General features: G+C 37.2%; 1 protein-coding gene across 1 annotated transcript; it reads right to left on the bottom strand.

Moving 5' to 3' along the window:
* Positions 1-887: 887 nt before the first annotated feature.
* Positions 888-1,832, bottom strand: LOC101555352 (olfactory receptor 4C15-like). Its single transcript, XM_004622133.2, has one exon. It carries the CDS (start codon positions 1,830-1,832, stop codon positions 888-890), a length of 945 nt encoding a protein of 314 aa, XP_004622190.2.
* Between the last annotated feature and the right edge of the window lie 22,795 nt (positions 1,833-24,627).

Below are 24,627 nucleotides of genomic sequence, written 5' to 3' on the forward strand. Positions count from 1 at the left end.
CTACTCTCTAAGAATTCCATTGAGGGGGTTGGGGAGACTTTCCCTAATATACCCACTTATATCACCATCTATTTTTTTCCTGTATAATCTGTGCTAATTTTTACCTACAAAATTCCAAAAAGGTATTTGCTGTATTTTCTATTTGTTTTGTGTCTCAGGATACGATCTATTCTGAAGAATATCCCATAAGGCTGAGTTGTGTATGTGACATTGAGGGCGGGAGAATCCTGTACATGTCTATTAATACTGTCTCTTCTAAATCCTTATTTAGAATTGCTACTTCCATAATGATTGTCTTTTTATCTGTTGAAAAAATCATGTTGAAGTTTCTGTACCGTGTGTAACTATCTTTCTGTCTAGTAGTTGCTTAATAACATGACTGAACTAAATGATATGTAGCCATAATTGCCTGCACATAAAAAAAAGTTACTATTTCATGTTTGTGTTATTGTCATTTGGGTTCTGTTTTGTGGCCTATATTGCGGTTGCTCAGTGTTTACAGAATGAATTCTTCTGGGTACATAAGTGGCAGTGTTCAGGGAACCTCATAATTTCAGAGATTAAAATAATCTTGTATTCAAAACATGCACTCTACCCCATTACAAATATCACTTTCTTCTACTGAGGTTATTCAAAGAGCAAAGCATGAAATGAATGACAAATTGTTTATGTTTTTTATACTTAAATTCTAAATGACACAACTCAACTTTAAATTTTAGTGATAAGTTGCTAATGAAGATTTCTATGAGACAACAATTAAAATATTTTTCTAAGACACTATTATTAATAATTTTCCAGCATATTTTTCCCTTCTGTCAACTTGCATATCACCATAGTTTTTGTTTCAGATGATGGACATTTTTGTTATAACTTAATTTTGTTATAATTTAGTGATTTATTTTGTAATTAAAAATGACCATTAGTCTCTCCCACAATCTCCTCATGGCATTTTTCATATCTTTGTTCCTGAAAGTGTAGATCAAAGGATTGAAGAAAGGTGGAAAGGCAGTATTAAAAACTGCCACCATTTTGTCAAAAGAGAATGAAGAAGGAGGCCGAGCATACTCAAACATACATGGGACAAAGAATAGAACCACAACAGCAACATGAGATCCACAGGTGGACAGGGCTTTCCTCTGTCCTTCTGTGCTATGATTTCTCAGAGAGCGCAAGATGACACCATAGGACACTAGCAACAAGCAGAAAATTAGAATGCACATAAATCCACTATTGGCCAAGACAAAAAAGCCAAAGATGTATGTATTAGTGCAGGCCAGCTTCAATAATGGGTACAGGTCACAAATGAAGTGATCAATGGTATTGGGACCACAGAAAGGCAGCTGGGAAGTAAAAGCAATTTGTATAGTTGAATGCAGAAAGCCCCCTGTCCAGGCTAATCCAATCAAAATGCCGCAGAGTCTTGAGTTCATGATGGAGGAATAGTGCAATGGTTTACAGATGGCCACATACCTGTCAAACGCCATGGCCATAAGAACTATCAACTCTACCCCAGCAAAGAAGTGTCCCGCAAAAAGTTGGGTCAAACAGCCTACAAAGGAGATGGTTTTCTTCTCATACAAACAGTCACCAATCATCGTTGGAGCAATGACGGAGGAGATGCACACATCCAGGAAGGACAGGAAAGCCAGGAAGAAGTACATGGGGGAGCCCAGGAGTGCTGGACTGCTCAGGATGGTCACCACAATCAGCACATTGCCACTTACAGTTACGATATAGATGAACAGAAATAGAACAAATAACATTTTCTGAATATCTGGATTCTGCGAAAGTCCCAGGAGGACAAACTCAGTAACAAAACTTTGATTTTTCATGATTTATCAGGAAATATTCAAAGTTACCACAGTGAACATATAGATCTGCAATGACAAGTATAAAAGGCTCACATCAGACAGGTTTAAAATCACAGGCATACAAAATTTGGTGCACCATAGAAAAAATTGTTCTTTATTGCTTCTGCAATTTGGTAGTGGACAAGATACTGCAGAGGCTAAGGCACTTGCCTTGCATGCAGCTGACCTCAGTTCAATTCCTTGCACTGCATTTTGTCCCCCTGAAGACCATGAGAAATGACCTCTGAGCACCATCTTGGATAAGATCCTGAGCACTGCCAGGCTTGGCCTCAACCCAACCTCCCCATAAATGTATAATCAGTAATAAAATTAGCAATATGCTAAAAGGCGTTAGTGGGGGATCAGACCAAATGGGAAGGATGTAAGTTATTAAATAGGTAACCTGAGTTTCTGTATTGGAGCATGGCACATGTGATGAATTTAAGAAATGCTCTGATTCCAACTGTCACCTCTGATCATTCAGTAGTGAAGTGAACAACCAAATGATTAAGAGGGATTCTGAATCACACCCTAGTTCTGATGAAAGGAAAATTGCAATTTATTAGTAATGCCACATATCATCACAGAATAAGCAATTCATTTGAATGCTTCCATTATCAGGAGAATGTGATAACTACAAAAAATTAAAAATAATAAGAACTACATTCTGAATTGCTTAAGGAATCATGTCTCTCACCCAGCAATTTTTTAAATATATGAACTGATATGTGTCTGTATAAGAATCACAATTTTCCTGTAGTTATTCCTTTGTTATAGGGAATGCATAGCTTACATTAAAAGTTCTATCAGTTCATAGCACTGCACTGTAGCACTGTCGTCCTATTGTTCATCAATTTGCTCGAGCAGGCACCAGTAACATCTCCATGGAGACTTGTTGTTACTCTTTTTGGTATATCAAAATACTTGTAGAGATAGGGATAGTTTCACATGGTACAGAGGTTTTAACATGACATTTTCATCAGATAAAAAGACAAAATTAATATGGAAGTAGCACTTCTAAATGGAGGGTTAAAAGAGATGGGATTAATAGACATGTACAGGATCCTCAAGCTTTCAAAGTCACATCTTCAACTCAGTGCTGTGGGATATTCTCCAGAATAGATCACGTACGGAGACACAAAGGAAATAGAGAACAGAGCAAGTTTCTTTTCAGTATTATGTAGGTGACAGTTAGCCCAGATTAGATAGGACTAACACAGATGGCAGTGTAGGCAGGTATATTAAGGAAGGTCTCTCAACCGACTCAATGGAATTCTTAGAGAGTAATAAATCCACCCGGCCCTACCTTGTCTTTGGATGTCTTTGCTGATTTGAATTCATTGAAAAGTACAACAAAGCAAAATTAGGCAAATGGGTCTACATCAAACCAAAAAGATTTCACATTACAAAATAAACAATTGCTAAAACAAAGTTAAAAACAAAGAAAGAGTGAAAATATTTTGCTCACCTTGCATCTATCAATTGGCTAATTTGGAATACATAAAGCAATCACAACTCAACAACAAAAACAAAACCAATAAACTCATCAAAAACTGAGTTAGACCTCTCGGGGCCTGGAGAGAGGGCAGTGGGCAAGGAGCTTTCCTCGTCTGTGGCTGATCTGGGTTCTATCTTCAACATCCCATATGGTGCCCTAACACCGCACCTCTAGGAGTGATAGCTGAGCATCTCCGGGTGTACCCCACAACAACAGAAAAAACTGAGTAAAGGATATATGAGGGACTTAATACAATGCGGTTGCAACAAAGGGCCAAAGGAAACACAGTTAGCAGGAGAACTGATTCATACATTTGGATTCGGAAGGGAGGACCTTAGGGATACACGGAAGAAAGGAGGTGGGTCCACTTGTGATGGGTGCATGGAAAACCATAATTAATGTCATTGTAAATTAAAGAACCTCAATCAACTAAGTTTTTAAAAAATAGAGGAGGAAAGCTGAGAAGACAATTCTTTTCAAAGCTACACAGAGGGCAAACAGGCATATGAGAAAATGCTCATCACGCCAATTATCAAAGAAATCCAAATCAACAGGATTACACCAGACAGGATGACCAACGTCGAAAGAACTCAAAAGCAGTCATTTCTCAGGATGAAACCTAAAAGAAACGTTCATTTCAGTTGGTGAGAATATATTCTGATTCCACTGTTACTGAAAACAGCATGCAGGTGTATCAAGATATTAAAATATAATTCCCGTATCTGGCTCTAACATCCAAACTTTTCCAATGGACCAAGATTTTTTTGAGCAAAAATATCAGAGCAAGAATTTGTTCTGTCTTCATCTACCTATAGAGAGTGAAGTCTTCTATTTTCCCTACATTTGTTGAAAGAAGTGTCTTGTTTAGGATGTAATCAGAAGATAATGATCCCAATGCATACAGCCACAGTTTGTAAAGATCACAAGAAAACAATACGTTGAAAATAAATGAGGTTTAGAACCAGCCTTATTAACTAATTGCTAACTTATACAATGTTGCTTAATATAATGGAGTGTCCAGAGGTCTATATATTTCAACTTTATATGACTTTGTTTTATCTATTTATTTTTTTTGCAAAATAACAAAAGTTCACATACAGTTTACATGTATGTACGACAGGACTATAATGAAGATGTTTCCTGATTCTGTTTCTAAGTGAATAACATTAAAATGTTGCTTATTAGAAATGCCCTTGCCAGAAAAAGTTATCATTCTCTCTCACATAGAAAGTCAACTAACCTCCAGATATCTTTTTTTTCCATTCTGAGACAATCACTGCCATATTTCACTTTATTTCCCAGAGGATTCAAAGAATGATTGTACATTTACCTGCACATATAAATAAAGTATTAAAATGTTATGTTTATATGTATATATGTATATATGTTATATTTATTTAAAAACGTAATAAAATGGAAGCTTATTAACAGAATCAGGATTTTATATTTTTTTTAATGTTACTTAAAATTTACAAAAAACAATACTGATAAAAATAGGTTATATTAAATAATGTTGATATAGTTTACTTTGTTGTTAAATAAAAGAATAATGAAATTATTCACTTTTGTATTTCCAGGTTAGGGACCATTCAAAAACAATGCCTGAACAATAAATTCCAATTCACTTACAAATTGTTGCTAACAAAAATGTATTAAGAAAAACTCCCCTTTACTTGTAAATATAGTTATTTCATCAGTGCAAAATAAAATTTTAAATAATATAGAACACAATTTTATGATTTAGCAGTGATCATCTTAGCTTTATATTAGATGAGAGAATATATTTAAAACTTCAGATAGACCTAGTTTCAAATTCAGTCTCCTCTATTTCATTTTATTATTTTATGGTACTAATTAAAGTTTGAAAGATTCAAATTTGTAACTGGATATAATAAGAATGGCCTTTGTGAGTGGGGTTGGATTGGGGGAGGCTAGAGGGGGGGAGGATAAGTAATTAGTGGAGAATGATGAGGAGACTGGGTATAACAAAAGTCTACTGGTGGAGAGTCTTGGACACTTTGAAGAGAGAGGAGATGTTACCATTGTACTTCAAAACCATGGCATCAATACTATAGCAAATATGCAATCCAAACTATAATAACTTTTGTCCATTTTTTAGACCTGAGCTGACTATTCTCAAGTCTTATTCCTGGCTCTTTGATCAGGACCTACTCCTAGTGATGCTCAGAGGACCATTTACGATGCATGCAAGGTAAGCATGCTTCCCACTGTATATTCTCCCTGGCCCTCAAATAATATCAAGGACATACCTGCATATATAATATAAATGTGATATAAATATAATATAAATAAATAATAATAAAAAATCAAAAGAAATTGTGAAATATTTGTCACCATAAAGTAGTTTGAATACTGTTTACATGCAGGAGTTAATACTTTCTAAGCTTACATATTCTTTACCACATTATTAACCACATTATTATCACAGAATTATTATTCACTGTCACTGTCACTGTTATCCCATTGCTCATCGATTTTCTTGAGCGGGCACCAGTAACGTCTCCATTTTGAGACTTGTTACTGTTTTGGGCATATAGAATACGTCATGGGTAGCTTGCCAGGCTCTGCCATGTGGGCGAGATTCTCTCGGTAGCATGCTGGGCTGTCCGAGAGGGGCAGAGGAATCGAACCCAGGTCAGCTGTGTGCAAGGCAAATGCCCTACCTGCTATGCTATAGCTCCAGCTCAGAATTATTGTTATTATGACAATAGTGATATTCTCATTGTATCACATTATTAATCTAAAATTCCTCATAATTTCCATGATCTCAAAATGCACAGAAATAACATAGGTTTGAGGATACTTTTATTGCCTATCCGAGATGAATAGTTTGCCTAGATGTAGCAAACTTGCAGGCGTTATGTGCAATCTAATACCAGATTTTTTTAAAAATGTTATTAGCTTTCCAAGGAGCCATTTCATGGGCCTGATCTACCCATCTCTAAACTCACTTTGATATCAATTTTAATTCTATATGCTCCTAGACAAAGAAACTTATTCTGCTCATATTTGTCCTTTCTTCATCTTCCCTTTCAAGTGTTCATTGCTCCAGAGATGACTCAGCGATGCCTGTGGCCTGTATCCCTGGCTTCTGGGTTCCCTTGGGGCTATGCCCTTGAAATTGTCCTCTCTCACATCCCCTCTGCTCATAATTTTCTTTCTATTTATTTTGGGAACAAAATTTCAATAGCACAACTCCTTCTGAAAATAACATAAATTCAAGTTTTAACATTAAGTGAAGCAAGGATATAAACAAGTGGCAGTAGGATGCCATTAAAATATATTTTGGAAATTCTGTATAATGTCTTTCCCTCCATACCACTCATTTTATATATCTTTATAAAAGAACAGATGAAATTGTATATTGTTAATCATTTATTCACCAGTAATTATTTTCAAACAATTATTCTTGAATCCATTGAAATACTCACCAATATTACTGTTCACATAAATGATTCTTTCTTTGTGTGTCTAGCTAAGCATATTCCTCTACCTGACCATCTGGGAATTATATTCTTTTCAGAGTTCAGATTATTTTCTCTCCTCAAACAACAGCTCTGCTAATTTAGCTATTTTCACTTTTACATTCTTAATATTGGTAGAATTTGGGAAGCGCTTTTCTTTATTCCCCCTGTATCCTTTTGATGAATGCGATGCTTTTATTCTCTGTTTTCCTGGTGATTAATTTATTTTAAGTGCAAGGCCAAGTCATGGCAGTGCGCTCTAGAGCAATAAGAGTTCCTGCCATTGAAATCTGCCTGTGCTTTCTCAGAGGCATATTTAAAATTCTGAGAGAAATATAAAACTATGTGTGATATGAAATGTCCTTATAAAAATTAAGCATTTTGGCAGCCAGACAGTAAAACGTAGAGTCCTTTCTGCCCAGTGCCAGAAGCAGCAGGGAAGGAGTGGCCCTCCCGGCATTCCGGGGCCTTCACTGAGCCTTCAAGGTTGGTGGGACTCTCACTTCATCCATTTTTTAAATAAATTATTGTGATGGTTTTCTAAATACTCTGATCATACTGAGATTTCCAACGGCACTCTGCCACACTTCAACAGACTTTGCTGTTTTTGATCTAATTGAAAGGCTGGAGCGATAGCCCAGCAAGTAGGGCGTTTGCCTTGCATGCAGCTGGCCCAGGTTCAATTCCTACACCCCTCTTGAGAACCTGGCAAGCTACTGAGAGTATCTCGCCCCCACAGCAGAGCCTGGCAAGCTACCCATGGCGTATTCGATATACCAAAAACAGTAACAACAAGTCTTACATTGGAGACGATCCTGGTTCCTGCTTGAGCAAATTGACAGTTATGACAATGACAGTTATGATTAAACTAGGAAATATCTGTGATCTGAAGCCTTGGAGGCCTAGAGAGGGAATCTTGGCCAAGCTAATCAGGCGTAGCATTGAATCAGAATCATTTTTCCTTGTACTGTTTCTAAACAGTAAGCTGTTTATGAACTTGGGTGAAATAATTTTTTTTTAATGTTACGGCTCATCACTAATAGAAATTCAGCTACCTCATTAAGTCAGATAAAGGAAAATTACCAATGATTTATGAAATGTTTCAAGGTGGTTGGATCAAGTGTGACTTTTAAGTGGCAATTCTGCTTTGATGGTTTCAGGGAAGCTTCTTAAAGTTTTTTTAGTAACACAGCTTAGACCAAGATATTTTACAAAGTTCATTAATTCTAAAGTTTGAGTCAAGATAATAGGCTGAGCACATAAACTCTCTAACTCACAGTCGACAGAAAATTAAATTCCCAGTCATGCAAGCAAGCAAGCAAATAATCATATCACCTGTTTAACATGCACGACTGCCAAATGTGATGTAGCTACTTTTCCCTGCAGTGCTCAGGGATCCATGCAGGATGGCGGCTCCACAAATGCCCAAGTGATTTGGCTGCCACTCAGGCCACTGGAAGTGGTGTCATGGGGTACTGTGGAGCTGGGCTGAGTCTCCATCCCCTGCACTCTCTTCCCCAAAGCAAGGTCTGATGTTCTTTTGTAACACTCCCTTTTAGAAGGCCACTAAATCAATGTGGCATAACAGATCTTTTTAAGGATGTTATTGACACTCATTTCGTTCTCAATAAGTAAACTGTGATAATTAACTGTTGAACACTCTCATGTTTAAAAACTATTTATTCTTGGTGAGTTACTCCAGTACTGTTCACAGCTTTACTTAGAATTACAATGCTCAACTCACACTTCATAATTACTTAGTAATACCTACAGGGGGGTCTAATGCCTGGTGCATGGACAGTGGAATTCAGACACCTGAGTTTATCCCCAAACTCATTTCATAGTCTCTTCCATCTTTGAGACAAAGGCAGAAAACAGTTCCAGTCTTCAAACCTTGAAGAAAGTTGTTACATAGGGACAAAAAAACAAAAACAAAAACAAAACCACCTTCAAATGTTTTTAATATTTTCTGAGTTCTTGGAATAAAGCTAATTTTGAGTTAAAAAAAAATTAAGCATTTTGGAGCTGGAGTGATAGTATAGTAAATAGGATGCTTGCCTTGCTCAAGGTCAACTGGAGTTCAAGGCCCGGCATCTCTTGGTCCCTGGAGCGTGCCAGGGGTGAACCCTGTACTGAGTCAGTTTTCAGCCCTATGCATGGCCAGGAAGGTCTCCCAAAGACAAATAAACAAAAATAAATTAAGCAGTTTTTTCTTTAATCGGAAGTTTATGCTCTGTGATTTATGTCTCTCTTGCACTTCATGCCCTCTTTTTGCCCTGTGATAGGTTGTTTTTTTTTTATCTGAATGACTCCTGTGCTCTATATGAATCTTCTGTAAATTGTAAATAGAACTTGAATCAGTGCTCCTGAAGTCACTCTAAAAAAAAAACAATTATTGAATCACCATGAAATTTGGGCTGGAGCAATAGTACAGCGGGTAGGGCATTTGCCTTTCACGAGGCTGACCTGGGTTCGATTCCTCTGTCCCTCTAGGAGAGCCCGCAAGGCAGAACCTGGCAAGCTACCTGTGGTATATTAGATATGCCAAAAACAATAACAAGTCTCACCATGGGGACATTTTGGTGCCTGCTTGAGCAAATAGATGAACAAGGGGATGACAGTGCTACAGTGCTACAGTGCCACCATGAAATATACAGATACAAAGCTGTTCATGGTCGGGTTTCAGTCATACAGTATTCCAATACCTTTCCCTCTACCAGTGCACATTTCCCACCACCAAGCTCCCCAGTTTCCCTCCTGCCACACCCCACCCCCAGCCTGTCTCTATGGAAGGCACGTAGTCACATTCTTTATAAAGCCTCAGAAATCTAAAGTGTCAGAGTGGGGAGAGATGCCTGATATGGGAGAGCCTGGGGAATAATTTTTTAAAATTCTAATGGAGAGTTAAGACTAAGTGCCACACATGTTACATTTGAAATTTATATTAAACTTGAAAATAAAAAATGCTGAAAAAAATTGATTTAAATTTATAAATCTTGTATTCTACTTATCCCTCCCAAGTGTTTGCGTTCTGAAACCTGACATTTATTAAGTTCTTATTATAACGCAAACACTCATTAACTCTAGATAAGTAATTTTATATTGTTTCTGTCTCTTTTGGGATTTTCAATGCTATACTTCCTATAAAAGTCTATGATCACATATCAGAAAGGTTTGTGTGACCAATCCAAATGTAGATAATACAATGAAGACAGAATTGTGATTCTATTAAAAATGAAAGAGAGGGATACTACATGCATAGTTTTAAATCCTACATTACAATTTGAAATTCTTTCTGAAAATGGAGATCTTACCATATACCAGTTTCTTTAAAATTCTAGTGATGGCAATCACCTATTCTCTGAAGATAAATGTCCATTCACAGACTGGCCAGCAGTGAAGGTTGCTTCCAGGTTCCATTTCTACATCTGAGACACCAAAGAGGAGCATCTTGTGTTGAAGAGATAGACAGTATTCCCCAGTGCTTATACAGCATTGTCTCCTACATGGTCCTGGAAAAAAATTTTTAAAAGTTTCCCCATTGATTTCCAAGATGAATTTAAAGATATTTTTCTGCAATATGATGAACCCATAGTATTGCTTCTTAATTCCCCCCAGGGTTTGTTTTTCCCAGCAGTATTATTTTCTAAAATGGAATTTTGGCTTTTTTTTTGCCAAGAATTTAAAAACCTTTATGTCCCTGACCAATTAGTTTTTCTTTTTTATTCTTTCCATTATTGTTTAAAACTTCTACTGGATATTTATTTCAATGTAGTTCCATTCCCTTTAGAAATAGAACAGTCTGTGTACAGAGATAGAGTGCAATGAACTTGCAGGATAAGGGTGAAACTTTACATGCTTCTAAACATGCAGGAACTGAGTCCTGGGAAAAGACTCAGCAACAATATCTAAGAAAAATAGGGGGATTAAGTTAAAATACATAATTATTAAAGAACATAAAATTCTAGACTAGAGAAATAGTGTGACAGTAGCCTTGCAGGTAGCTAACCCAGACTTACTCTCCAGAACCACATATGGTCCCCTGAGCACCACTAAGAGTGATCGCTGAGCACAGAGCCAGGAATAATCCCTGAGCACCACTAAGTGTGGCCCAAAAGTGAAACAAAGGTTTTCATATATTTATACAAAGATGTCTAGGTTAATCACACATGTTTTAGTATTATTTCCGTCTGACATGACATTCAAAAACTTTAAAATTTGGACAAAATATTTAGAGAAAGAAAGGAGTTTTTATTTTTCCATTTTTTAAAAAAGAAAGAATCCGAGTATGTTAACTCTGATGGAATTCATGATAGAATTGCAATTTATGAAGAAAATTGGCCTTGGTTTATGAGTCTCATCAGATAATGGTCATTGTAACAATTTTATAAGTCCCTATATTTTTAATCCCCCTATTTTTATATATGTCAAATTCCACAGAAGGATACAGAATTGAAATGGTCCATCAGAGTGAAACTAGAAATATCTTCGTTTCAGTGGTAGAAGCAAATTAGAAGTAATTGCTCACTGATTACATGAGTGCCTTCATTTTAAGATCATTTGTTTCTTTTATTTTTAACTTTTAAATAAAACACCGTGAGATAGAATTACACTTAGGTGATTACATTTCAGTCATTCAATGGTCATCCCTCCACAGTTCCCATTCTCCGCCACCAATGTTCCCAGTGTCCCTCCCCCCACCCCCACCCCTTGCACCCCCTGCCCCTGTGGAAGGCACATTGACTTTTACTCTCTCTCTCTCTCTTTTTGGGTGTATGGTTTTCAATAGAGATAGTAAGTGGCAATCATATTTGATCTATAATCTACTTTCATTACACACCTCCTGTCCCGAGCGAGCCCTTCAGGCATTCTTGACTTATTGGCCCTTCTTCTATCTCAGCTGTCTTCCCTCAGCACCTGAGGCCAGTTTCCAAGTCATGGAGGAATCCTCCTAGCCCTTTTCCATACTATCCTTGGGTGTCAGTCTCCCATTATGTTACTTTATATTCCACAAATAAGTGCAGTCATTCTATATCTATCCCTCTTTTCTGACTTTTTCTCTCAACATCATACTCTCCATGTTGATCAATTTATATGCAAATTTCGTGACTTCATCTTTTCTAACAGTTGCAGAGTATTTTATTGTGAAGATGTCCCAGAGTTTCTTTAACCAGTCATATGTTCTTGGGCACTTGGGTCTTTTCAATGTTCTGGCTATTGTAAATAGTGCTGCAATACAAACACAAGTGCAGATATCATTTCCACTGTGCTTTTTTGCATCTCCAGAATATATTCCCAGAAATGGTATTGCTGGGTCAAATTGAAGCTCAATTTCTTATTTTTTGAGAAACGTCCATACTGTTTTACAAAAGGGTTGAACCAATTGGCATTCCCACCCGAGGTAAAGGAGCATCCCTTTCTCCCCACATCCATGCCAACACTGGTTGCCTTTGTTCTTTTGGATGTGTGCCAGTGTCTGTGGTATGAGATGATATCTCATTGTTGTTTTGATCTGCATCTCCCTTTTGATTAGTGATGAAGAGAATTTTTTCATGTGCCTTTTGGCCATTCAGATTTCTTCTTTGAGAAAGTTTCTGTTCATTTTATTGCCCAATTTCTTTTTTTTTTTTTGCTTTTTTGGGTCACACCCAGCGATGCTCAGGGGTTACTCCTGGCTTTGCACTCAGGAATTACTCCTGGCGGTGCTTGGGGGACCATATGGGATGCCGGGGATCGAACCCGGGTCGGCTGCGTGCAAGGCAAACGCCCTACCCGCTGTGCTATCACTCCGGCCCCTATTGCCCAATTTCTGATGGTATTGGATGTTCTCTTCTTGTAGAATTCAACTAGGGCCTTGTATATCCTTGATATTAGCACCATAGCAGATGGGTACTAGGTGAGTATACTTTCCAATTCTGTAGACTGACTTTTTATTCTGGTCCCTGTTTCTTTTGAGGTATAGAAACTTCTTAGTTTAAGATAGTCCCATTTGTTTATCTCTGTTTCCACTTGCTTGGTCAGTGGCATTTCATAGTTGAAGATACCTTTAGCTTCAATGTCATGGAGGGTTTTGTCTTCAATGTACCATAGATTCTACCATAGATTCTAATGTTGATGTCTTTAATCCATTTTGATCTGACTTTTGTGTATGGTGTTAGGTAGAGGTCTGAGCCCATTTTTTTTTCATATAGCTATCCAGTTTTCCAGCACCATTTGTTAAAGAGGCTTTCCTTGCTCTACTTCAAATTTCTTGCTCCCTTATCAAAATTAGATGACCATATGTTTGAGGGTGTGTGTAAGGATATTCAACCATGTTCCATTGGTTTGTGGCTCTGCCTTTGTTCCAATACCATACTGTTTTGTTATCACTTTGTAGAAGAGTTTGAGGTTGGGGAAGGTGATGCTTCCCATCTTCTTTTTCCTAAGAATTACTTTGGTTATTCGTGGAGGTTTATTGTTCCATATGAGTTTCAGGAGTGTTTGAAGAATTTCATGGATATCCTTATATGGATCACATTAAATTAGTATAATACTTTGGGGAGTATTGCCATTTTGACAATGTTAATTCTCCCAATCCATGATCAGGGGGTGTTTTTTTTTATTTCCTCTTGCGCTCTTTTATTTCTTGAAGCAGTGCTTTGTAGTTTTCTTTGTATAGGTCCTATACCTCCTTTGTTAAGCTGATTCTGAGGTATTTGATTTTCTGAGGCATGATTGTGAATGGGATTGCTTTTGTCATATTGCTTTCTTCTTTCTTATTATTTGCATCTAGGAAAACCATGGACTTTAGGGAATTGATTTTATAGTCTGGGACTTTACTGTATAAGTGATTGTTTCTAGGAACTTCCTGGTAGATGCTTTAGGGTTCTCTAAATATAGCATCATATCATCTGCAAATAATTAGAGCTTGATTTCTTCCTTTCCTAGCTGGATGCCCCAATATCTTTTTCTTACCTAACCACTGTTGCAAGTACTTCCAGTGCTATGTTGAACAGAAGTGGTGAGAGTGGGCATACTTGTCTTGTCCCTGATCTTAGAGGGAAGGCTCTTAATTTCTCCCCATTGAGGATAATGATTGCCGCAGGCTTGTGGTAGATGGCTTTGACTATATTGAGGAACGTTCCTTCAATACTCAGTTTGGTGAGAGTTTTATTCATAAGCGGGTGCTGGATCTTGTCAAATGCTTTCTCTACATCTATTGATATGATCATATGGCAATTATCTTTTATTTTGTTGACATGATGAACTATGTTGACTGATTTCCGAATGTTAAGTCATTCCTGCATCCCCAGGATGAATCCCACTTTATCATGGTGTATGATCTTTTTGATGATTTGTTGAACTCTATTTGCTAACATTTTGTTGAGGACCTTTGCATTTGTGTTCATTATGGATAGCAGACTATAATTTGCTTTTTTTGTGGTGACTTTGTTTGCTTTTGGTATTCAGGTGATATGTACCTCATAGAAACTATTAGGAGTGTTTCTATTTCTTCAATTTCCTGGAAAAGCTTGAAAAGAACTGACAATAATTCCTCTTTAAATATTTTTGAAGAATTCGCTAGTGAATCCATCTGGTCCTGGGCTTTTGGTTTTGGGAAGACTTTTGATTACAGTTTCAATTTCCTTTATAGTAATATGTCTATTCAGGTACTTCATATCTTCTTGGCTCAGCCTTGGGAGGTTATAGGAATCTAGGAATTTATCCATTTCTCCTAAGTTCTCTTATTTCATTGCATACAACCTTTCAAAGTAATCTCTGATGATCTTTTTTGTTTTCTTTGCTTTCTGTTGTGATGTCAGTCTTTTCATTTCTGGTTCAATTTATTAGAGTTCTCTCTCTTTCTTTCCTTGTGAGTCTTGCTAGTGTTTATCAATCTTGTTTATTTTCTCAAAGAGCCAGCTCTTGGTGTCATTGATCTTTCTGATTTTTTTGGGGGGTTTCCATGTCATTAATTTCTGTTCTGGTAAGTTTTATTATTTCTTTCCTTCTGCTGGTTTGGACTCCATTTGTCAGTCCTTTTCTAATGTCTTGAGCTGTGAAGTCAGGTTATTTATGTGGACACTTTCTTACTTCCTGAGAAATGCTTGTAGAACTATAAATTTTCCCCTTAACATGGCTTTAGCTGTGTCCCACAGGCTCTGGTAGCTCGTGTCTTCATTCTCATTTGTTTACAGGTATCTTTTGATTTCTTCCTTGATTTCCTCCCTCACCCAGTTTTTCAACATTGAGTTGTTTAATTTCCAGGTGTTTGATTTGATTCTCTGCATCTGCGTGTGATCAACTTCTATCTTCAGTGAATCGTGGTCTGAAAAGATAGTTGATATCATTTCTATTCTTTCTTGATTCTATTGAGGTATGCTTTGTGACACAGCACATGGTCTACTATTATGGAAAATGTTCCGTGTGCACCACAAAGAATGTGTATTTTTTTTGGGGGGGGGATGGAAAGCCCTGCATAGATCTATTAGCCCTCTCACTTCTATTTCTTCCTTCAAAGTCATTGTTTCCTTGCAGAGCTTTAATCTTGTTTATCTATCCATAGGTGATTATGTGGTGTGGAAGTCTCCAACTACTATTGTGTTACTACCAATGTCCTCCTTGAAGTCTATTAGCAGTTGTTTTAAATATTTAGCTGGTCCCTCATTGCATGCGTATATGTTTAGGAGTGTGATTTCTTCCTGCTGTATGTATCCCTTGATTATTAAAAAATGGCCTTCACTGTCCCTTCTAAACTTTTTCAGCTGAAATCTATGTTGTTGGATATTAGTATGGCCACCCCAGCTTTTTTGAGGGAATTCTTTGTTTGAAGGATTGTTTTCCATCCTTTGAAATTGAGTCTGTGTTTGCTCTAACTGTTCACTTGTGTTTCTTGTAGGTAACAGAATGTTGGGTTCATTTTTTAAATCCATTTTGCCATTCTATGTCTCTTACTTGGTGTATTTAGACTATTGACATTGAGAGATATTATTGCCATGGATTTTTGTGCCATCATTATGTAGAGGTTTGCTGTGTTTGTAGGGTTTTTTTTTTTGTCTTACAGTAGCCCCTTTAGTCCTTCTTTTAAGTTGGTTTTGAGTCTATAAAGTTCCTGAGTTGTTGTTTATCCATGAAATAGTGTATCATTCCTTCAAGTTTGAATGAGAGTTTAGCTGGAGGTGAGGCATTCATTTCATTAAGTTTTTTTTCACCATATCCCACCATTGTCTTTGGGCTAGGAAGATTTCCTCTGATAAGTCTGCTGTATATCTAAGGGGTGCTCCTTTGTATATGATTTCCTTCTTTGACTTCGTTACTTGCAGTATTGTCTCTCTATCTGTGGTATCCATCATTCTGATTATGATGTCTTTTTCATTGGGTCGCCTCCCTGTCCTTCTGGTATTCCAATAAATCTTATGTTTTTCCTCTTGAGTTCATCCCCTAAGTCTCTGACTTGTCCTAGAGATATTCTGAAGTCTTTTCCCATTGTATGTTGTTGCCTATATGCTTTGTGCACCTCATCTTCAAGCTCACCAATTCTGCCTTTGGCTGTGGTCATTCTACTGTTGAGGACATCCACTGAGTTTTTAATTTCATCTACTGAGTTCTTTATTAGTGACACTTCTGTTTGAAGCTTTCTTATTTCTGTTCTCATTTTTCCCTGTATTTTGTTGACTGTCTGTTCCACTGTTTCTTTCATGTCCTCCATTAATTTACTGGATGTCTGTTCCACCATTTCTTTGAGTTTATTGATCATCCTCAGCATTTCATGTCTGAATTCTTTACTGGAGAGGTTGTACTTGTGGGTCATCCCAGTTGAGGCTTCTGGACTCTTTTCTTCATTCACTCCTCGTGATGGGGATTTATGCTGTTTCTTCATGTTGTGGTAGTGTGGAGGTGATAACCTTCAGTCCATTATCAGTGCACCTCTCTCACTGTGAGAAAGGATTCTGGATGAGCTGGGTCGATGTTGCTCACCTCTCACTCTTCTAGAATACTACTTTCCTCTTTGGTCCTCCTCTGTGACTTATGTGAGGCCACTACTGAAGCTTCAGAGGGTGTATTTTTTTAATATTAGGCTTGTTCAGTTTCTTGTGTTCACCATTATTTTGGCGAAATTGGAATTAGGCGACGGGACTATTGGCCTAATGTAATTGGGATAGCCAGGATGTTCTCCTCAGAATTAGGTAATGGAAATTGAGATGAGTCCAGGTCACAAGGGAAGGGAGAAAATACTGCAGCCCCAGAGGTGACACCCCCTTCCATCATGCAGTACCTGTGAGGAAGTTGGCCCCGTTGGTGCCAAGCCAAAATAAAGTCCCGTTTCTGATGCCGTCCTAACACTTGCCGGAGTTCCTCTGGTCTGGAGGCTGGGGGCACCTTGGCCAAGGGCGGGGAGTGATCCTGCCGGATCATTTCTTAGGATTTTGGTAACTCCTTTTCTCTTTGGTCTGACATTCTCTTACCAAATTGTTGATATTAGCACATTTCTGCCTTATTTTTCGCAGCACCATTTGAATACCAACTCTCTGGAAAGAGACATGAATCTATAGTGTTTTTCCCATCTATATTCCTCAAGGTCTAACTCAAGATACTGAACAATCACAAAACAATGTTAAAGGACACATGTATGTTTATGGCTTCTCCATGCAAGAAAATCAATGTGTGCCATCTCATTTTGATTGCCACTTCTCCTTTCCCCAGTTTACTTTTCATTATGACAAATCTTTCTTCTCTATTTAATCAACATACACTTGCTCAAAGTCAACTGGTTTATTGAGACATTAAGTCACAAATCAGGAAACCCCTGTCTTTTATGTATACAGTTTGGACTTTAAGGAGTTTTCCAAAAGAAAGATATTCAGTAAAATTTCCAAAATTTTATGTACACATTTATGACTTAAGTGAAATTATCTTTAGGTAAGCATGATCATACCCCCTCCATCACCAATTGTTAATATGTTACAAGTTTGGAGTGAAGTTCTCAGATTTGTACAAAAAAATCATTTACTAAATTTTCCAGAAAGGTTTTCCTTCATGACTTCTAGCATCCAATTCCTTTAATTTAATCAGTAGCTGAATCACAATGTAAATTTTGTGAACTTCTATAAAAACTATGAATCAGAAAACATCATACACCCTATCATTGACCAGTGCCTTCATTGCCAGATAAGAAGCCTCAATTAGAACGTGTGGAGAGGGGCCTTGAACATGGCTGTGGCTGGGTTCCGGAGGTCTTCAGCAGCTGGGACTATGCTTGGGGCGGGGAGGGAAACTCAACTCACCCTCTTGAAAGCCCCAGTGAAGATAGCCAGGCACAGGGGCAAAAGACTGCAGATGATATGATACTATATTTAGAGAACCCAAAAGCCTCTACCAAGAAGCTCCTAGAAACAACAGACTTGTAAAGTTGTAGACTATAAAATCAATACCCCAAAGTCCACAGGTTTTCTATACCAAATAATGAGAGAGAAGAAAGTGATATGAAAAAGCAATACCATGGGCCCGGAGTGATAGCACAGTGGGTAGGGCATTTGCCTTGCACGTGGATGACCTGGATTCAAGCCCCTGCATCCCATTGGTCTTCCAAGCCCTGTCAGGAGTGATTCCTGAATGCACAGACAGGAGTAACCACAGAGCATTGCTGGGTGTGACCAAAAAAACAAAAGAAAAAAAGAAGAAAGAAAGAAAGAAAGAAAGAAAGAAAGAAAGAAAGAAAGAAAGAAAGAAAGAAAGAAAGAAAGAAAGAAAGAAAGAAAGAAAGAAAGAAAGAAAGAAAGAAAGAAAGAAAGAAAGAAAGAAAAAGCAATCCCGTTCACAATCACACCTCAGAAACTTAAGTACCTCGGAATCAACTTAACTAAGGAGATAAAGGATCTGTACAAAGAAAAATACAAAACACTATTTCAATAAATAAAATAGGACAAGAGGAAATGGAAAAACATTCCCTGCTCATGGATTAGGAGAATCAACATTGTTAAAATGGCAATACTCCCCAAAGCATTATACAGATTCAATGCAATCCCTATAAAGATACCCATGAAATTCTTCAAAGAAGTTGATCAAACACTCCTGAAATTCATATGGAAATACAAGTCCCCAGGAATAGCTAAAACAATTCTTGGGGAAAAGAAGATGGGAGGCATCACCTTTCCCAACCTCAAACTCTACTACAAAGAGGTAATAATTAAAACAGCATGGTATTGGAACAAAGACAGAGCCACAGACCAATAGAATAGGGTTGAATATCCCCTTCTCCCCACATTCATGCCAACAATTGTTGCTTTTGTTCTTTTGAATGTGGGCCAGTCTCTGTTGTGTGAGATGATATCTCATTGTTGTTTTGATCTGCATCTCCCTGATGATTAGTGATGAAGAGCATTTTTTCATTTATCTTTTGGCCATTCGGATTTCTTCTTTGAGAAAGTTTTAGTTCATTTAATTGCTCCATTTTCTGATGGGATTGGTTGTTTTCTTCTTGTAGAGCTCAACTGGTGCCTTATATATCCTTGATATTAACCCCTTATCTGATGGGTCAGATTATTACTCCAGATTATTACTAGGAGATCTGCTTAAGGGCGGGATCCCCTCTAGGGTATGTAGCTTTCTTGTTTCCTCAGCTAGTAATCCACTTAAATAGTTATAGTAAATTTACTTCTAATATTTCCAGCAATGTCATTCTGTATGAGCACAGTAAGAGATATATCAGACTTAAAGTTTGGTTCTTCCTGAGGACATTCACTATATATTCCAGACCACAATCCTCAGGCCAGGTTAGTCTTCCTAATCCCAGCAGAGTCCTAGTCTCGTCTTTACTTTTGGATCATGACAGCATTTTATGACCATGTTCTCAACTTATAGTTGAGTATTGTGGTGCATTGTCCTGACCCATTTCGATGCCAGGATAGCTCACAGCTTGCCCTGGGTCCATTCTGTCCCTCGTTGGGACCCTGCTTTTGGGGTGCTAGGAACTAAGGGCAACTGAGTGGAGAAAGCAGATGCCCAGGAGTAAATATTATTGGAGTCAATCAGCTCCCAAGTTACAAAGCATAATATTAACTGTCTTCCTGTGTCCATACAGAAAGGACATTGCTTTTTTTTTTTCAAATTTTTTTATTGAGTCACCATGTGGAAAGATACAAAGTTTTCAGGTTTAAGTCTCAGTTATACAATGCTCGAACACCCATCCCTTCACGAGTGCACATATTCCACCACCAAGAATCACAGTATAGCTCCACCCCACCCCCCACATCCCTAGCACCCCCCCCGCCTTGTAACTGATAAATTTCACTTTAATTTCACTTTACTTTGATTACATTCAATATTTCAACAAAGTCACTATTATTGTTAGGAGTTTCTACCCCCTAAAATCAGACCTGCTGAAAAGGAAGCATCTGATAATTTGTTTTCCATTGCTGAGAATGCAGAGATATGAGGTCGAGTGACCGCACTAGCGGCCTCATGGTTTTGGGTTTCTGTATTTCAGTACTTTAGTAACTAAGTCCAGAGAAATATCTGCCTGAAATTGCAGTGGCAAACTTGTACTTCTCATTTATATTATATTCCACATATGAGTGCAATCTTTCTATGTCTGTCTCTTTCTTTCTGACTCATTTCACTCAACATGATACTTTCCATGTTGATCCATTTATATGCAAATTTCATAACTTCATGTTTTCTGACAGCTACGTAGTATTCCATTGTGTAGATGTACCAGAGTTTCTTTAACCAGTCATCTGTTTTGGGGCACTCTGTTTTTTTCCAGATTCTGGCTATTGTAAACAGTGCTGCAATGAAGATAGAAATACAGATGCCATCTCTACTATACCTTTTTGCCTCTCCGGGAAATATTCCCAGGAGTGGTATTGCTAGGTCAAATGGAAGCTCAATTTCTAATTTTTTGAGAATCATCCATCTTGTTTTCCAAAAGGGCTGAACCAGTTGGCGTTCCCACTAGCAGTGAAGGAGAGTCCCAAGAAAGGACATTGCTTTAAGGTAAACTGAGTTCCCTGCGGCAAGGCTAAAAGGACAAACCCAGTGTTATCCTACACCCTACTATAGTACAAATAATTTGGCTTTTTTGTTGTCTTTTTTGGATTGTTGTTTTGGTTTGTGTTTGGGTTCAGAGCCACACCTGGCAGTATTCAGAGATTGCTCTTGCCAGTGTTGGGGATCAAACTGGCATCAGCTGCATGCAAGATATAACCATTTTAATGCTGAATTTATTCCTCCTGCACCCTTAGTTTATAGTTTGTTGAACTTTTAGCTAGCCAGAGTTATATTTGACATAAAATATATATTTTATACTCTATATTACCACTCTCTTCAAATACATAAGTATATGTGCATCACTTGCATCACTTGTCATTCCGATTTGCTCGAGCAGGTGCCAGTAACGTCTCCTTTCATCCCTGTCGTGAGCTAGTGTAGCCCAATGGTATCTACTTGCTCCAGAAATATGAAGAGCCTCAGACTATTCATTCAGGGTCTTGACGAAGAAGTCTGACCATCTCATAGGTTGGCGGCCATGTGGTCTTTTGACGTCCTGTGGAATCTAGTCAGTAACAGCTCTAGTCCAGCGGTTGTCTCTAAATTGCAATACGTGTCTGGCCCATCTGATTTTCAACACCTTGGCAAGTGAGGCCCTGATTCTTGACCTTCGATGTAGGTCGGAACTCCGAATTCTTTCTCTCACTTGAGTGAAACGTGATATTCCAAACATGGCTCTTTTGATTCCTCTTTGGGGGTACCCAAATAGCGTTCCCATCCAGTTTTCATAGGGCCCAGGTCTCTGAGGCGTATGTTAGTGCATAAAGAATGGTGGAATCGAAAAGATCTGCCTGGAGCCAGGCATATGTGCATATACTACATATTTATGATGTTTATATACACACTACTACATTATTACTTGCACCAAATTAAAAGAAAGGAAAATATTATGGGACACCAAAAGTAGTTACCAATGGTCTTGAAACCCCAGTTTTATAGAATGTGTAGCTTATTTTACACACTTTTCCAGAAGTATCAAATAATATTTTCTGAAGGAATATGCTAAAAAATATAAAGTTTTACAAATCTGATCTCAATATCATGGCACCTTAGTTATTCACATACTGTGAAAAAAAGATATGTTTGAGAAGTAATTAGACTTTATGCTGAATCTAGAGAGTTTTAGTAGTCCTAAATCAGAATAATCTTTCTGAGGTGAATGCACATGCAAACTTTTAGAAGACCCATTGAATATAAATTCTTTTAGATTTATTTTGAGGAGGCAAAAAAATCTTAGAAAAATTTAAAATCTCTAAGAGATTCCAAAATATAAATTTTCTTACTTGAAAAAGGTTTTAATATCTAATATACGAACTTTTTATCATTTCATACTAATATTTATTGAATCATGACATGTGTGCCAAGTGCTGATATGTTCTTTTATATTCATTATTATTTTTCTGATTATTGAGTTCTAATGTGAATGCAATTCGATTCAATGTTTTGTTTGTTTATAAGGAATTAGAGGTGCTGATCAGGATATCCAAATGATCCAAGAGTAAAAATATTATCCTAACCATCATATTCATATTTTATTTCATTACTTTATCTTTTTTCAAATAGTGGCACAGTAGCACTGTCGTCCTGTTGTTCGTCGATTTGCTCAAGCGGGCACCAGTAACGTCTCCTTGGTGAGACCTGTTGTTACTGTTTTGGCGTATCAAATATGCCACGAGTAGCTTGCCAGGATCTGCTGTTTGCGAGCTGGACACTCTCGGTAGCCTGCCAGGTTCTCCGAGAGGAACGGAGGAATTAAACCCGGTTGGCCATGTGCAAGGCAAATGCCTCACCTACTGTGCTATTGCTCCAGTCCAAGTAAGTTGGCATGAGTTTTAATTATAAAATTTTATGTGCAGGACAGAAGTGATATACAATGGTTAAGGCATTTTTCTTGCACACAGCTAACTCAGTTCAATCCAAAAGTCTGCATATAAAACCTTTTGTGGTGGAGGACAGAACTGAGAATTGAAAGAACAAAGGCCAGGTCATAAGGCAGAGATATCTAAGGCAGAGATATCATTGCTTATCCCAGAACTTGGGGGAATCCAAAAATTTAACTCTAAACCAACATTCCAAGCCATAAAGAAGGTTGATATGAGACACTGGACAAGAAAGTATTCCATGCAATTCGCCTTTAGCTTGATTTAAACTTTCTAGCTATCTTTCTAGCTATTTCAAATTGTATATCCATATAAAGGTTTTATCCAGAGGATTTTAAATATTCACACTTAAATTTTAATGTTTTAACTTTAATAATTTTTTTCAGACATGGCCATTACTCTTTTCCAGAGTTTTCTTTTCATAGAGAAAGTCAATAGTCATCTTTGGGGCATTGATGGAGGAGAGACATTCATCCAGTAGAGACAGGAAAGTCAGGAAGAAGTACATTGGGCAGTCTAGGAGTGTCGGACTGCTGCAGATGGTCACCACAATCAGCAGATTGCCAATGAGAGTTACAAAGAGACCAGCAGAAATAGAAAAAACATGATTTTCTGAACATCTGAATTCTGTGAAAGTCCAAGAAGCACAAAATCAGTTTTAAAGCTTATGTTTTGCATGACTTCCCAGAGAAATCTCAAAGTTCCGAGAGTGGGCATATAGGTTCTGCAATATAAGAATGAGAAACTCATATCAGATCATTCATCATCATGGACATCAACAAGATATATCAGCCACATGAAGAAAATACAATTATATGCTTCTTTAGTCATTGAACATTATAAGGTATGAGGTTTTAAGTTGTATCCTGATCCCTTTAAAAACAGAAAATCTATATGATCCAGCAACCACCCCTGGGTATTTATCCAAAGGACATAAAAACACTAATTTGAAAGAATATGTGTATCTCTTTGATGTATTAGCAATAGTCACATTATACCAAAACTGGAACCAGCTCAAATGACCATTAGTAGATGACAGGATAAAGGTCTCTGATTAAGATAGTCAATAAAGCCTACTATCTCATCAGGGGAAAATATATGAAATTGTGCTTTTTGAGATTAAGTGGATGATCTCGAGCTGATTAATCTAGGAGAACTAAATTAGAAAGTAAAGGCAATTATTTATTAATTTAGTAAAAGATTTATTCATGTGAACTTTACATTTCTGAAACAAAGAACTGGCAAGATACAAAAAACTGAACAAAATCTAATTTTAAAAGTCAGTGAAAACTGGTTGTTTCCAGAGGGAGGAGTCGTTTGGAGGATAAAATAGTACTGGAAATGTATTAGTAGTAGTGGTAAAATTGCATACATATTGAGATAAAACTTATAAATATGTAGAGGCATTAGACAAAATTAGATACTTATAGAAAATGTCATAAATTAATTTTGGTTATAAAGGTGGTAAAAATTAATTACATACTCTAGCTCTGAAAATAGTACCAAAATCAATCGTAAATCAATAAGGAATGAAAATTTAGATGAAAAGGTACTTGACCCAAATGCAGTGTGTAGTCCAAAATTAGAAAGGAAGAGTAGTGAGAATTATAGTGAAATGTAAATAAAATTTGATGCTTTATTGAATAAAAAAATCAGTTTTCATATTATAGCTTTTTCAAACATGCCTGTGATAATATGAGAAGAATTAACCAAAATATATATGTCCTTTGTAGATACTGATGGAAACCTTACAATTAATTGACAATACTCTGAAATAAACTAATTGAGGTGATACATAACATTTCAAGTTTTGGTGTCCGTCTGTTGATTTGTGAACAGTTATGTGTATTGAAGAAATCACTAGCCACAGTATTATCTTCCTAAAA

This window comes from Sorex araneus, chromosome 6, assembly GCF_027595985.1.
Source record: "Sorex araneus isolate mSorAra2 chromosome 6, mSorAra2.pri, whole genome shotgun sequence".
NCBI lineage: Eukaryota > Metazoa > Chordata > Mammalia > Eulipotyphla > Soricidae > Sorex > Sorex araneus.

Excerpts from the sequence above, each read along its gene's own strand:
- LOC101555352 (XM_004622133.2), bottom strand. The coding sequence starts at position 1,832 with ATGAAAAATCAAAGTTTTGTTACTGAGTTTGTCCTCCTGGGACTTTCG.